Here is a 13,082-nt window from a genome sequence, read left to right as displayed (position 1 = left end):
ATGCCTGGCCCATGTGTTTAATTTGGTGGTTCAGCGCTTTCTGAAAAGCTACCCCCACTTGTCATACCTGCTCGGAAAGGTGCGCCGGATCTGTGCACATTTCCGCAAATCTCACACGCACGCTGCCACCCTGCGGACCCTGCAACATCGGTTTAATCTGCCAGTGCACCGACTGCTGTGCGACGTGCCCACACAGTGGAACTCTACGCTCCACATGTTGGCCAGACTCTATGAGCAGCGTAGAGCTATAGTGAAATACCAACTCCAACTTGCGCGGCGCAGTGGGAGTCAGCCTCCTCAATTATTTACAGAAGAGTGGGCCTGGTTGGCAGCCATCTGCCAGGTCCTTGGAAAATTTGAGGAGTCTACCCAGGTGGTGAGCGGCGATGCTGCAATCATTAGCGTAACCATTCCTCTGCTATGCATCTTGAGAAGTTCCCTGCAAAGCATAAAGGCAGACGCTTTGCGCTCGGAAACAGAGCCGGGGGAAGACAGTATGTCGCTGGATAGTCAGAGCACCCTCCTGTCTATATCTCAGCGCGTTCAGGAGGAGGAGGAGGAGCATGAGGAGGATGAGGAGGAGGGGGAAGAGACCGCTTGGCCCACTGCTGACGGTACCCATGCTGCTTGCCTGTCATCCTTTCAGCGTGTATGGCCTGAGGAGGAGGAAGAGGAGGAGGAGGAGGAGGATCCTGAAAGTGATCTTCCTAGTGAAGACAGCCATGTGTTGCGTACAGGTACCCTGGCACACATGGCTGACTTCATGTTAGGATGCCTTTCTCGTGACCCTCGCGTTACACGCATTCTGGCCACTACGGATTACTGGGTGTACACACTGCTCGATCCACGGTATAAGGAGAGCCTTTGCACTCTCATTCCCGAAGAGGAAAGGGGTTCGAGAATGATGCTATACCACAGGGCGCTGGTGGACAAACTGATGGTAAACTTCCCATCCGACAGCGCTAGTGGCAGAAGGCGCAGTTCCGAGGGCCAGGTAGCAGGGGAGGCGCAGAGATCAGGCAGCATGTACAGCGCAGGCAGGGGAACATTCTCCAAGGCCTTTGCCAGCTTTATGGCTCCCCAGCAAGACTGTGTCACCGCTCCCCAGTCAAGGCTGAGTCGGCGGGAGCACTGTAAAAGGATGGTGAGGGAGTACGTAGCCGATCGCACGACCGTCCTCCGTGACGCCTCTGCCACCTACAACTACTGGGTGTCGAAGCTGGACACGTGGCCTGAACTCGCGCTGTATGCCCTGGAGGTGCTTGCTTGTCCTGCGGCTAGCGTCTTGTCAGAGAGTGTGTTTAGTGTGGCTGGGGGAATCATCACGGATAAGCGTACCCACCTGTCAACCGACAGTGCCGACAGGCTAACACTCATCAAGATGAACAAAGCCTGGATTTCCCCAGACTTCTCTTCTCCACCAGCGGACAGCAGCGATACCTAAGCAATACGTAGGCTGCACCCGCGGATGGAAGCATCGTTCTCTCTCACCATCCAAAACGGGGACATTTCTGCTTCATCAATCTGTGTATAATATTCCTCCTCCTCCTCCTCCTCCTGCTCCTCCTCCTGAAACCTCACGTAATCACGCCGAACGGGCAATTTTTCTTAGGGCCACAAGGCTCACTCATATAATTTTTCTAAACAATTTTTATACGTTTCAATGCTCTTAAAAGCGTTGAAACTTTAACTTGAACCAATTTTTCGTTAAACTGGGCTGCCTCCAGGCCTAGTTACCACTTAAGCCACATTAACCAAAGTGATTAATGGGTTTCACCTGCCCTCTTGGTTGGCCATGGCCAATTTTTTGGATGTACATTAGTACTGTTGATACAGCAATTTTTGTGGGCCCTCGCCTACAGTGTAATCAAATGAATTTTTAGCCCACCTGCATTACAGCTGACGTTACATCCGCTGTGTTGGGCAATGCAATGGGATATATTTATGTACCGCCGGTGGCTTCCTGGCACCCACCCATGCTGTGGGTCCACAGAGAATTATAAATGCATCTGTTTCCACATCTAAAGAACCCCAGTCAGACTGGGGCATGCAGTGTGGGCCGAAGCCCACCTGCATTAAGCACGACATTACTACCTCAGCTGTGTTGGGCAATGCAATGGGATATTTTTATGTACCGCCGGTGGGTTCCAGGGAGCCACCGATGCTGTGGGTCCACAGGGACTTCACAATAGGGAGTTGTACCTGCCTGTGTCTATGAATTAAAAACCGCATTCTGACTGGGGCATGCAGACACCTTGACAGAATGAATAGTGTGTGGCACATAGGTTCCCCATTGCTATGCCCACGTGTGCAGCTCCTGATGGCGGTGGCACAGGATTATATTTCTCATTGCTTCTGTACAGCATTGTGGGCTATCGCCCCGCCCCTTTTAAAGAGGGTCGCTGCCTAGCCGTGCCAACCCTCTGCAGTGTGTGCCTGCTTTTCCTCTGGCAGACGCACTTATAAATAGACATGAGTGTGGCGTGGCATGAGGGCAGCTGAAGGCTGGGCAGGGACAATTTGGTGTACGCTGTGGACACTGTCGTGCGGGGGGGGGGGTTGGGCAGCATGTAACCCAGGAGAAGTGGCAGCGGAGTGTCATGCAGGCAGTGATTGTGCTTTGTTGGAGGTAGTGTGGTGCTTAGCTAAGGTATGCATTGCTAATGAGGGCTTTTCAGAAGTAAAAGTTGTTGGGGGGGGGGGGGCACTCTTGCCGGTATTGTGGCTTAATAGTGGGACCTGGGAACTTGAGATGCAGCCCAACATGTAGCCCCTCGCCTGCCCTATCCGTTGCTGTGTCGTTCCCATCACTTTCTTGAATTGCCCAGATTTTCACACATGAAAACCTTAGCGAGCATCGGCGAAATACAAAAATGCTCGGGTCGCCCATTGACTTCAATGGGGTTCGTTACTCGAAACGAACGCTCGAGCATCGCGAAAATTTCGTCCCGAGTAACGAGCACCCGAGCATTTTGGTGCTCGCTCATCTCTAAAGAGAACCCATTGACATAAATGGCTTCGCTCACATGAGCGTATTTGGCACGCGCATTTCGTTTGCGCAAAAAAATACACAGCAAGCTCTATTTTTCTGCAAATTGCGCACGGACATAGCACCTATTAAACTAATTTAACTTAATTGCCCATTAAAATCAATGGGAGCATGCTTTTATGCATGTGCAAATACGCATGACATACACTTGCCAAAAATACAGTAAGACACACACAGGCGCACGTAAAAACGCAATGCCCATTGTACAAATATGCGACGGAAATGTGCTTAAGCTTGTTTAAAGTCGGCCTGAGGCACCGCGTTCTTGCGCATCGGGCTTTGCATATTTGCGCACAACTGTGGTTTTTGCTGTACTTTTTGCGTGTGCAAGTCTTGCGGGATTGCATGCACAAAAATATGCACCGATGCTCCCAGACATTGATATGGCCAAATTCGTTAATGAGTGCCAGATGCTTGCTTTTCCTGTACATTTGCGCAAGAAAATAGAGCATGCTGCGGGGTTTTTGCCCAGCTATATTATGCAAGCAAAATACGTGCCTATGAACAAACCCATTGATTGGGTTCTATTTTCTGCATATTGCGTGCTCAAATATGCCCATGTAAAGGGGCCCTTGGGGCATATTAAGGCTCTTTTGGCCCCTTCACATGGGCGTATTTGCTTAAAGAAAATAGAACCCATGGATTTCATTGGGTTTGTTCACAAGCGTGTATTTTGCATGCATAAATGTGCCGCGCAAAATAAACGCAGCTTGCACTATTTTCTTACTGTGCGTGTTTTTAACCTTTCTATGGATATATTCTAGTAAAGATTCATTTTTGATGAGAAAGCTGGAGTTTATACATTGCTTTTTCCACATTGCATTCCTGAGAAGCAGGCTTGGCGTTGTCCTCCGTGCGCTTCTCTTAATGGAGGTTGGCAGTTTGGCATAACCATGTGGATTAAGATCTTGGTGAGCTGTATTTTACCTTCCTCTATGCCTTTTACCTTCTGTATGGAATCATATGTACACTTTGTGGACGTCCCCATACTTTATCCTGGTGCTTCATTTCCGACATGCTGCACTTTGTATCAGATGTCGTTGTGTTGTCTGGATTCCTGTAGTCACATCCAACAGCAAAGTGTCTGGTGAAAATATAGCTTCCATCTTCCTGCAATGTCTTCAGGTCCCAGATAAAGTCTTAAGTGTCCGCCCAGCTGTTACCTCCAGGGCCTGAGGCCAGGATAACACTGCAGGGGCAAATGGCCAATTACACATCAATTAGCTGCTATTACATGTGATGTGTAGACCGAAAGCAGATTGAAAACCGAAAGAGAAATAGGAGAAATGCAGAAGCTACCTGTAGTGGCAGGGGACAGATGTAGCAGAGCCAAGTTTGTTATGATAATGCAGTAAGCTTAGATCTTAGAGCGCCTACCTACTAGTGATATGTTTTCTTGCAATGCGAGTGATTATGAAACCAATGATTTTCAATGGTTTCATACTCGTTTGCGATTTTTCACTCAAGCCTCGCAGCGCAAAAAAAAAAATCTGCAATATCGCTCATTGTATTCAATGGGGCCGGCGGCAGCAGCGCCAGCCCCATTGAAAACATAGGGAGGGCATCACGGACTTCTGCCACAGCTATGACCACTAGGGCAGGGGATTCCTTCATCCCCGTAGGGACCGCGATGCTTTTCCGCTATGCTTTTCCAGTGCAAGCACTGCTCTAGCCCCATTGAAAGCAATGGGTTGCAAGCAACCCCCGCAGCAATGATTTTCGAGAAAGGTCTTGAAATATAAGCCCTTCCATGAAAATCATCCCTAGCTGTAAAAAAAGGTAAAAGAACATTTTTTTTTACTCTGGCTCGTCTTTCTGGCCCCAGCAGTTGTCTTCTGGAGGCCAGAGATTGAAAAATCCCCGCCTCCAGAAAGCACTATCTCTGATTGGCTGAGCGCTATGACCAATCAGAGGCAGCGCCCAACCGTCATTAAATGACAGCTGAGTGCTCCCTGTCATTGCTCACAGCAATCAGCCAATCAGAGGCAGCGCTTTCTGTTGGTGGGGATTTTTTAAACCCCGGTCTCCAGAAGACGACTGCCGGGGCCAGAGAAAAGAGCCGGACGGCTCTTCTAGGTGAGTAAAAAATTTTCCTTTTACCTTTTTAACAGCTAGGGTTGATTTTCATGGAAGGGCTTATATATCCCCAAAAATCATTGCTGCGGGGGTTGCATGCAACACATTGCTTTCAATCGGGTCACAGCAGCGCCGGCCCCATTGAAAGCAATAGGATAGCATCGTGGACATCTGCTACAGCTGTGGCAGAGGATTCCTTCGTCTCCATGGGGATGAAGGAATCCCCTGCCATAGCTGTCACAGCTGTGGCAAAAGTCCGCGATGTACTCCTTATGTTTTCAATGGGGCTGGCGCTGCTGCCGCTGGCCCTGTTAAAAATGATGGGTGATAGTGCAGATTTTTCCTTCACGCTACGAGGCTTGAGTGAAAAATCGCAAATGAGTATGAAACCATTGAAAATCATTGGTTTCATAATCATGCGTTTTCACTCGCTCTTGCATCGCAAGAAAACATATCGCTAGGGGGTAGGAGCCCTTATGTAAATCGGTGCGTCTTTGTAAACATGCCTTGTGGGTGCAAAAAGTATAGTAAAATACGTTGATATGCACGCAAAAAGGCATAGTTCATTCCACAAATACACATATGTTCGTGTGAAGGTGACCGTTTATCATCTATATTTGTTCACTTTTTTGTTCAAGGTTCAACTATTTGCTCTTTATATAATCAGGCAGAAATATGGAGGATAAAACAGGAATAAATATGCAGTGTGAACCATATAAACAAGAACATGTGGCTTTAACATAGCTCTCTGGGCTAAAAACAGTAGCCGTATGATTCTATTTGAACTTGCTGTATATTAACAAACACGACATGCACCTAAAAACAACATAATGGAAATGTAAAGAAAAGTATTTATTAGGTATGGATTGATGTATTGATTACATTTTTAAGGAAAAAAGGATTAAACCGGATCTGTAAGGCTACATTCAAATAAGAATAGTATCCCTATGTGGGGGTACCGTCTCAGGGCCTCACCTGATTGGCTGGACCCAGCTTCCAGATAGAACATTGCACAGAATAGTAGTTGACAACGCGATTCTGTATGGCCAGCATGATGGAATAGAATGGAAATCTGCTAAAACAGAGAGCGAGGCTAGTTCCACATGGGTGATTGCAATTTTGCCGCAAGAAAATTATGTCTCTTTTCTTGCGATTTTTTTTAAATTTTTTTTTGCACATCAGCGCTGATTTTTTTTTTGCTAAATCATCACTACCGGTCACGTTATTCTGGCAAATTTTTATTGCATGATTTTGCTGCGTTTTTTTTATTTTAGTGAAAGTCATTAGGACTTTCTAATGTTAAAAATGCATCTTAGAAAAATTCGAAAGTTTGTGTTTTGTGATTTTTGTGCGATGCGTTTTTAAGATTAGAATGTCCTATTGACATCCGCGTTAAAGAAATGCAGCGATATCGCGATCACAAGTGTGAGGGCACCCTTAACTGCTGATAGGGGTTAATTTAGGGACAAACAGTAGGATTTTCTACTGTAAAAGTTGCATCGCACTGCACAAAAACAGCATTTTCATGCAATGCAGCACAAAGGAAGGCTCCATAGGGGAACGTGGGCAACAAAACCTAGTAAATTGCGGCAATATTCAGCATTCTGCAATTTTTTTTTCTCACAATGTAGCAGTCTACAAAACATCGCTAGTGTGAAGGAACCCATTGGAAAGCACGGGCTTCACAGACATGCGTGTGAAAGCGGCCTAAATCTCGCAGGTTTGATTGTCATTTTAATGTCAGCAGCCCACAGGTCTGTCCAGGCTTCTATCTGGATGCTGCTTTCAGACATCCAAATGAAGACCTGGAAAGAAACCCTTAGAAAGGGTTCCAAGTGCAGTGTGAATGAGCACTTAGGGTTACTGTCCACGGACGATCCTGCATTGCGTTACTCACAGCGATAAGCCGTCCGCGAGTAACGCAGTGCACGCTTTTTATAGCGTTGCTATGGAAAGTGCAGCCCCCTGTCCACGAGCGGAGAATCATAGCGATTCTCCGCTTGCGGGACTCAAATTGCGGCATGCCACGATTCTCCGCGGTGAGCCTATCTGTCAGTTCTCTCCCCTGCAGTGGAATATCGCTAGCGATATTCCGCCTCGCCCGTGGACACAGGGCCTCAGACTCCAGTCATATAAAGTTACACTAAGCAAACTGACACTTCACCTATACCTCCTCACCTGAGGTCCCAGAATGCTCGACCCTGTCCGATTACAGTCTGGGTGCTGATCACTGAATTGTCCTGCTGCACTAAGCATAGGTCAGCAGAATTCTGGAGGCAGCTTTGGATGGGACACATCACACGTATGTTCGCTGCATGTTCAGTATTATGAGGGTTTAAGCCTTAAAATCCTATATCCATAAGTGAGGCACTACAGACGCAGGATGATACATTCTCTGACCCCTGTATCAATCCTTACAGTCCATTGTATGAACACTATAAGGACCTTCTTGTGTCCTTTGCGCATCATTATTATCCAGTTCCTTCAGACTTGCCCTGGCAGGATCTGTGTGATGAAGCAGGGAATGTCTCTGCTCCAGGTGAATATTTGGGATCATCTATAAGATGATGTACTTGTCCTAACCCGTCACCGATAATCCTTAATGCAATATAATGTTCAGGAACAGTTCTCAGCATTCGCAGTTCTTCGTAGAGTCGTAATGAAGGAGTCAGAAGGGTGTAGAGACAATGTCTGGAATAAACTCCGTCCATTCATGGAGACGGAGCTAAGGCTAAGTTCACACTAGCAGTTTTTGTTTCCATCTAGCCGTTCCATCGTGGGAGCAGCGGAACAGAAAGAGAACGCTTCAGTGTTTGTGCCCATAGAAGTGCATTGGAAGTGAAGGCCTTCCGTTTCAACCCAACTGTCAGTTTTCAATCACCGTTCTGTTTTCAGACTGCTGCGCTTTGATTCCAGTTCAAAAACAAGAACCAAGACAGATTGCAAAATTCAGGTTTTTTTTCAACATTGCTATCAATGAAAGATATCCGTATGCTTCCATTTTTCATTTAGCGGCTCCCACAACAGTACAGCTACATGGAAACGAAAAAACTCTTGTGCGACCTGCCCTAAGCCGACTTCACGCAGGTGTCTTTGTGCACGCAAAGTTTGTGTGTGCATTACATAGAAAATAGAATCCATTGATTTCAATGGGTATGTTCACTGGCACTTATTTTTCCTGCGGATCTCTGTAAGGGCTTATTCAGATGACCGTATATCAGCTGAGTTTTCACGCCGGCCGATATACGGTGTCCCTCTCTGCAGGGGGAGGATGCTGGAAGGGGCCGGGAGCAGTGCTCTGAGCTCCCGCCCCCTCTCCGCCCCTCGCCACTAGTTGGAACTCTGGAACTCCTTAGACCAATTAATCATTTTAATTGGAGCGTCTTTGTTTGCCGCAGGCAAATGACCATGCCTTGTAAAAAGTACAGTAAAATATGTGGATGCGCACGCAAAAAAAGGCATCATTCATTGTGCAAATACGCATTCGCTCATGTGAAGGGGGCCTGAGTGAGGAGCAGAAACATCTGAGGAGTGACTTGTATTTAAAGGCGAGGTTCACTATATAAACAACTTTTTTAAAGTGGATGCCGGCCTTTGTAGTCACTAGTTTTTATTACTCTAATGATTTTCATGTAGGAAATGAAGCAACTTTGAAACTATTCCTCATTAGAAAATCTCCTATCAGTTTGTGTATACAGCTCCTATGCTGACCCATGTGTCTCCATTAGAGATGAGCGAACGTACTCGTTTCGAGTAATTACTCGATCAAGTACCGCTATTTTCGAGTACTTCAGTACTCGGGTGAAAAGATTCGGGGGGCGCCGGGGGGCGGGGGGAGGCATGGTGGAGCGGGGGGTAGCAGCGGGGAACAGGGGGGAGCCCTCTCTCTCTCCCTCTCCCCCCCCCACTCCCCGCTGCAACCCCCCACTCACCCACGGCGCCCCCCGAATCTTTTCGCCCGAGTACGGAAGTACTCGAAAATCGCGGTACTCAGGCGAAAAGGGGGCGTGGCCGAGTACACTCGCTCATCTCTAGTCTCCATAGTTTCAGACTAGAAACAAACTGTGTGTGGTCCTATCCTGCAGACTTATTCACTTTGGTTCTCAAATATAAATAATTAAATCCCTAATTTATTGAGGTCCCATGATTCACCATATTCAGCAGCCATCCTCTCTATCCTAGGAGGAGCTTAGCTGCGGTACGATTATGTGGACATAACAATGGACACCTATAAGGCTGGGTTCACACGGGGCGGAATTGTAGCGGAATTTCCGTGCGGGATGTCTGCACGGCTATTCCGCCCACGGCTTCTAATCCCAGGATTAGCCAGCAAAGTGGATGAGATTTTGCAAAAATCGTGTCCACACACTGCAACCAATCCGTTGCGGCCTATCTGTGTGGAAATGGACATGTGGCGCAGAAAACAAAGACGCAGCATGTCAATTCTTTTTTTTTTTCCGCAGCGGCCTCTCTCCTCCCTATGGGGAGAAAAAGCCGCAGCGGAATGTCAAAGGAGATACTGCTCCAAAACCTGCGGGTTTTGAAGCTGCGCTTTTCCAGTGGAATTCTCGCGGTTTTTCGATGCAGACATTCCATGAGAATTCTGCTGGAAATCCGTCCTGTGTGACCACAGCCTAAAGAGAAAAGTTGACGAAGGTCGGATTTACATGGCTGTATGTGTGTTGTGCCTAAAGATACGGCTGTGTAAATGGGCCATTAATTAACATTGTGTGGGAAAACTAGATGATGGAGTTATGAGCCACAGCTTGCTACAATGTAGAAACCATTCATTTATAGAGCATGCACAGGATGGCCACTGATGACAGGAGTTCCCCTTTAATTCCAGAACTTGTAAATTGCTTTAATGACAGCCTTCCAGAATGTGTCCTATCTTCTCTGATGCTTACATTTCTGTTTCTTTCAGTACTCCCCTTTGTTGAAGAAACTCTACTGCCAGATTGCTAAGACATGTCCTATCCAAATCAAAGTATCCAGCCCACCTCCACCTGGCACAGTAATTCGGGCCATGCCAGTCTATAAAAAAGCAGAACATGTGACGGAAGTTGTGAAGCGCTGTCCCAACCACGAGTTAGGACGAGATTTTAATGATGGTAAGAGGCAGCTGGTTTTAAAGAGGTTGTTCCAATTCTAGCTTTTTTGCTGCAGGAAGCAGACAGCTCCATACATTGCACAGTGGTCAGGGTTGGTACTGCAGGCTCAGTTCCATTCATTGCAATAGGACTCAGCCTGCTGTGTCAACCTGGACCACTGCACAATGTACGAAGCTGTCTGCTTCCTGCAGTAAGATAACTAGAAGTGGGACAACCCCTTTGAAGGACACTATACATAGGGATGTGTGAGTAGATAAGACCAGTAGGGGGCAATGAAGCGGGATTACTATGTTGCAAAAATCAAACAGATTTCAAAAGACAGAAAAGTTTGAACAGGAAGTATTGAGTACTTGTACAGAGCTCCAAGGGCCCCTTGGTTTTGGGAACGGAGTTGTAGTGTTCTTACTGATCCCATCCTTTCATGTGTGTACCTGGCGTGCTTTCACACATATCGGAATTGGCCACGACATGCAGGGCAATTTGCCACCATGGAAATCTGCATGTCTAAATGCTGATTTTTTTTTAATGCGGGATTGTCAAAACAATTAGGCCATTTTCAATTGCACATCACAATCCATACGTTAGACACCAATGAAGGTACATGTGAAATCACCCCTGGAGAAGCTGCACTGCGACATGTGGGCACATAACTGTAGGTGGTGATGCTGATTATTTGTTGCATGACATTTCAGAATTTGTGATTTGATTGTAAGGAACGTGTGACCACATGCCAGATCCTCCGCACTGATCCTCTGAGTTTTGTGATGTCTTCTACCACAATGGAGATGAATCCCCATCTCTAATACCTGTATGGAGAAAACATTCTCTGTCATTTAAATCAGCAGTGTCCTGTAATGAGGGGGTTTTGTGACCTTCTGTGGTGGATCAGTGGAAGCATCTGTATTGAGCTTGCAACTTTGGGTCCTCAAAAAGCACAATTTATTGCATTGCTCTGCAACCTGTGATACTACAAGTCCCATCATGCAGCTGTTAGGACACCTTCGCATGGGCCATATCTGCTGCGGGCTTTCTGCAACAGGAAACCTGCAGCAAATACACAATGTCCAAATACGCACCTGAATCATGTGGATTTGGCTTTGAATTCATTTGTGGATCTACTGTGGATTTCTAGGGCTGAAATCCGCAGTATAAATAGGCATATTATTTTTGAAATCTCCTCCACATGCCTAATACTGTAAATACTGCAAAATTCTGTGTAGAGACGGCCTTGAGAGTACCTGCACTTTCACCTTGGAGCGCTTCTGCTATGTCGGCCCATTTTCAGCTCTTTCTGGCAGCTGAAGATGGCTGCATGAAGCCCCATATAGCCCTTATATAACACTACAAGGGGTCGTCTTCAGCTACCGGAAGGAGGCGAAAACAGACGACAAAGCAGAAGCGCTCCGAAGGTGAAAGTGCAAGTGCTCTATAACGGCAGCTGCAGTTTCACTACAACTGGAGGGCACAGGCTGCAGACCACTGGTTGATGGATGTGAATGTTTTTCAGATTTCTATCGGATTTTTTTTCCATTTCTCACCTTTTTTCAAGCTCTCCACTTACCAACATTGAATGGTGGATGTTGGTTACATTGAATTCTGAAAGCCCCCAAATGTTGATTGAAATGTTTCTAGTTATAGGCAGCAAACAGAGATCTTGAAAAACTCAGGGTGCATCAAAAAGTTGCAAAACTTGTCCTTGTAATGTGATTAAGGGGTTGTCTGAGAGTAATAAAAAGTCTCTGTTATTCTTTCAGAAAGATCTACTTCCCTGGGAATGAGCAGCAGTGCCAACTCATAGACTCCAGTGGCTGGCGCTTCTGGGCGACAGTAGACCCCTTCCTTCTACTAATAGACATCCCCTTTAAGCTTTATAGTCTCTGAAAAAATGCATATTCAGGCTAAGGTAACATTAGTGTAGTCTACATAGTTAGGGCTCGTTCACATCGGCGCTAGCGGTTTCTGTTCTTCCCACTCTGGGAAGACTGGAAGCATCATATGACAGATCCTAATGACACTGAAAGGGCCCTATTAACTATAATACGATCCTTTTGATGTCCACCCAGCCATCCAGCCTTTTGCCGGATTTGACAAGATGCAGTACCATTTTGTCCTTTTTTTTTTTAGCAGAAATCTGCAACAAACATCCAATGCTGATATGATTAAGCCCTTGTTGAGTTTCCAAAAAGAAAGTTTAACATGGTCTTGGAATAGCTGCACTACACAGTGCCACCTTGTGGTCACTGTATGCATTAAAGCAGATTTTTTTTTATGTTGCAGGTCAAGCAGCACCAGCAAGTCATTTAATTCGCGTGGAGGGCAATAATTTGTCCCAATATGTGGATGATCCTGTTACTGGCAGACAAAGCGTGATGGTGCCCTATGAGCCACCACAGGTAAATTTCCTGTCACTGCCTGTGTATATAGCTGATGTTGTCCATATTCCTATATACCGTTCTTATCTACATTAATCCGTTAGCTATATTATGTCTGAAGCCTGTATTCTGTAAGTGTTTTCCAGCAGATGCTTGTCATTTTTGGAATAATGAAAGGTTGTACGATTTTCTAATATACTTTTTGTATCAATTGCTCACGGTTTTCCAGATCTCTGCTTGCTGTCATTTAATAGGAACCTTCACTATTAATTTCTCATGGATGAAATCGGTCCTGGTCATGCGATGAACTCACAGATGCATGGCTGCTTTCAAGTCCTAACTTTGATAACTTTACTGTAACAAGTCATGCATTTGTGAGTTCATCACATGACCAGGACAGGTTTTATACATGGTAAGTAAACAGTGAAGGACCCTATTAAATTATAGCAAGCAGAGATCATGAAAACTGTAAGG

At 46.2% G+C, this 13,082-nt stretch overlaps 1 protein-coding gene across 6 annotated transcripts in view; it reads left to right on the top strand.

The window, feature by feature from the left end:
- The window catches only part of TP73 (tumor protein p73), a 154,860-nt gene that overhangs the window by 125,915 nt on the left and 15,863 nt on the right, over nt 1-13,082 (top strand). For all 6 annotated transcript variants that reach the window (XM_066607369.1, XM_066607368.1, XM_066607367.1 and 3 more), the window contains 2 exons: nt 10,050-10,236; nt 12,514-12,629. In XM_066607369.1, the coding sequence (XP_066463466.1) occupies nt 10,050-10,236; nt 12,514-12,629 (303 nt within the window). The remainder of the gene's footprint in view (nt 1-10,049; nt 10,237-12,513; nt 12,630-13,082) is intronic.

The sequence above is a fragment of the Eleutherodactylus coqui genome, chromosome 6 (assembly GCF_035609145.1).
Source record: "Eleutherodactylus coqui strain aEleCoq1 chromosome 6, aEleCoq1.hap1, whole genome shotgun sequence".
NCBI classification, from domain to species: Eukaryota; Metazoa; Chordata; class Amphibia; order Anura; family Eleutherodactylidae; genus Eleutherodactylus; species Eleutherodactylus coqui.
This window is presented reverse-complemented; position numbering and strand designations above follow the sequence as displayed.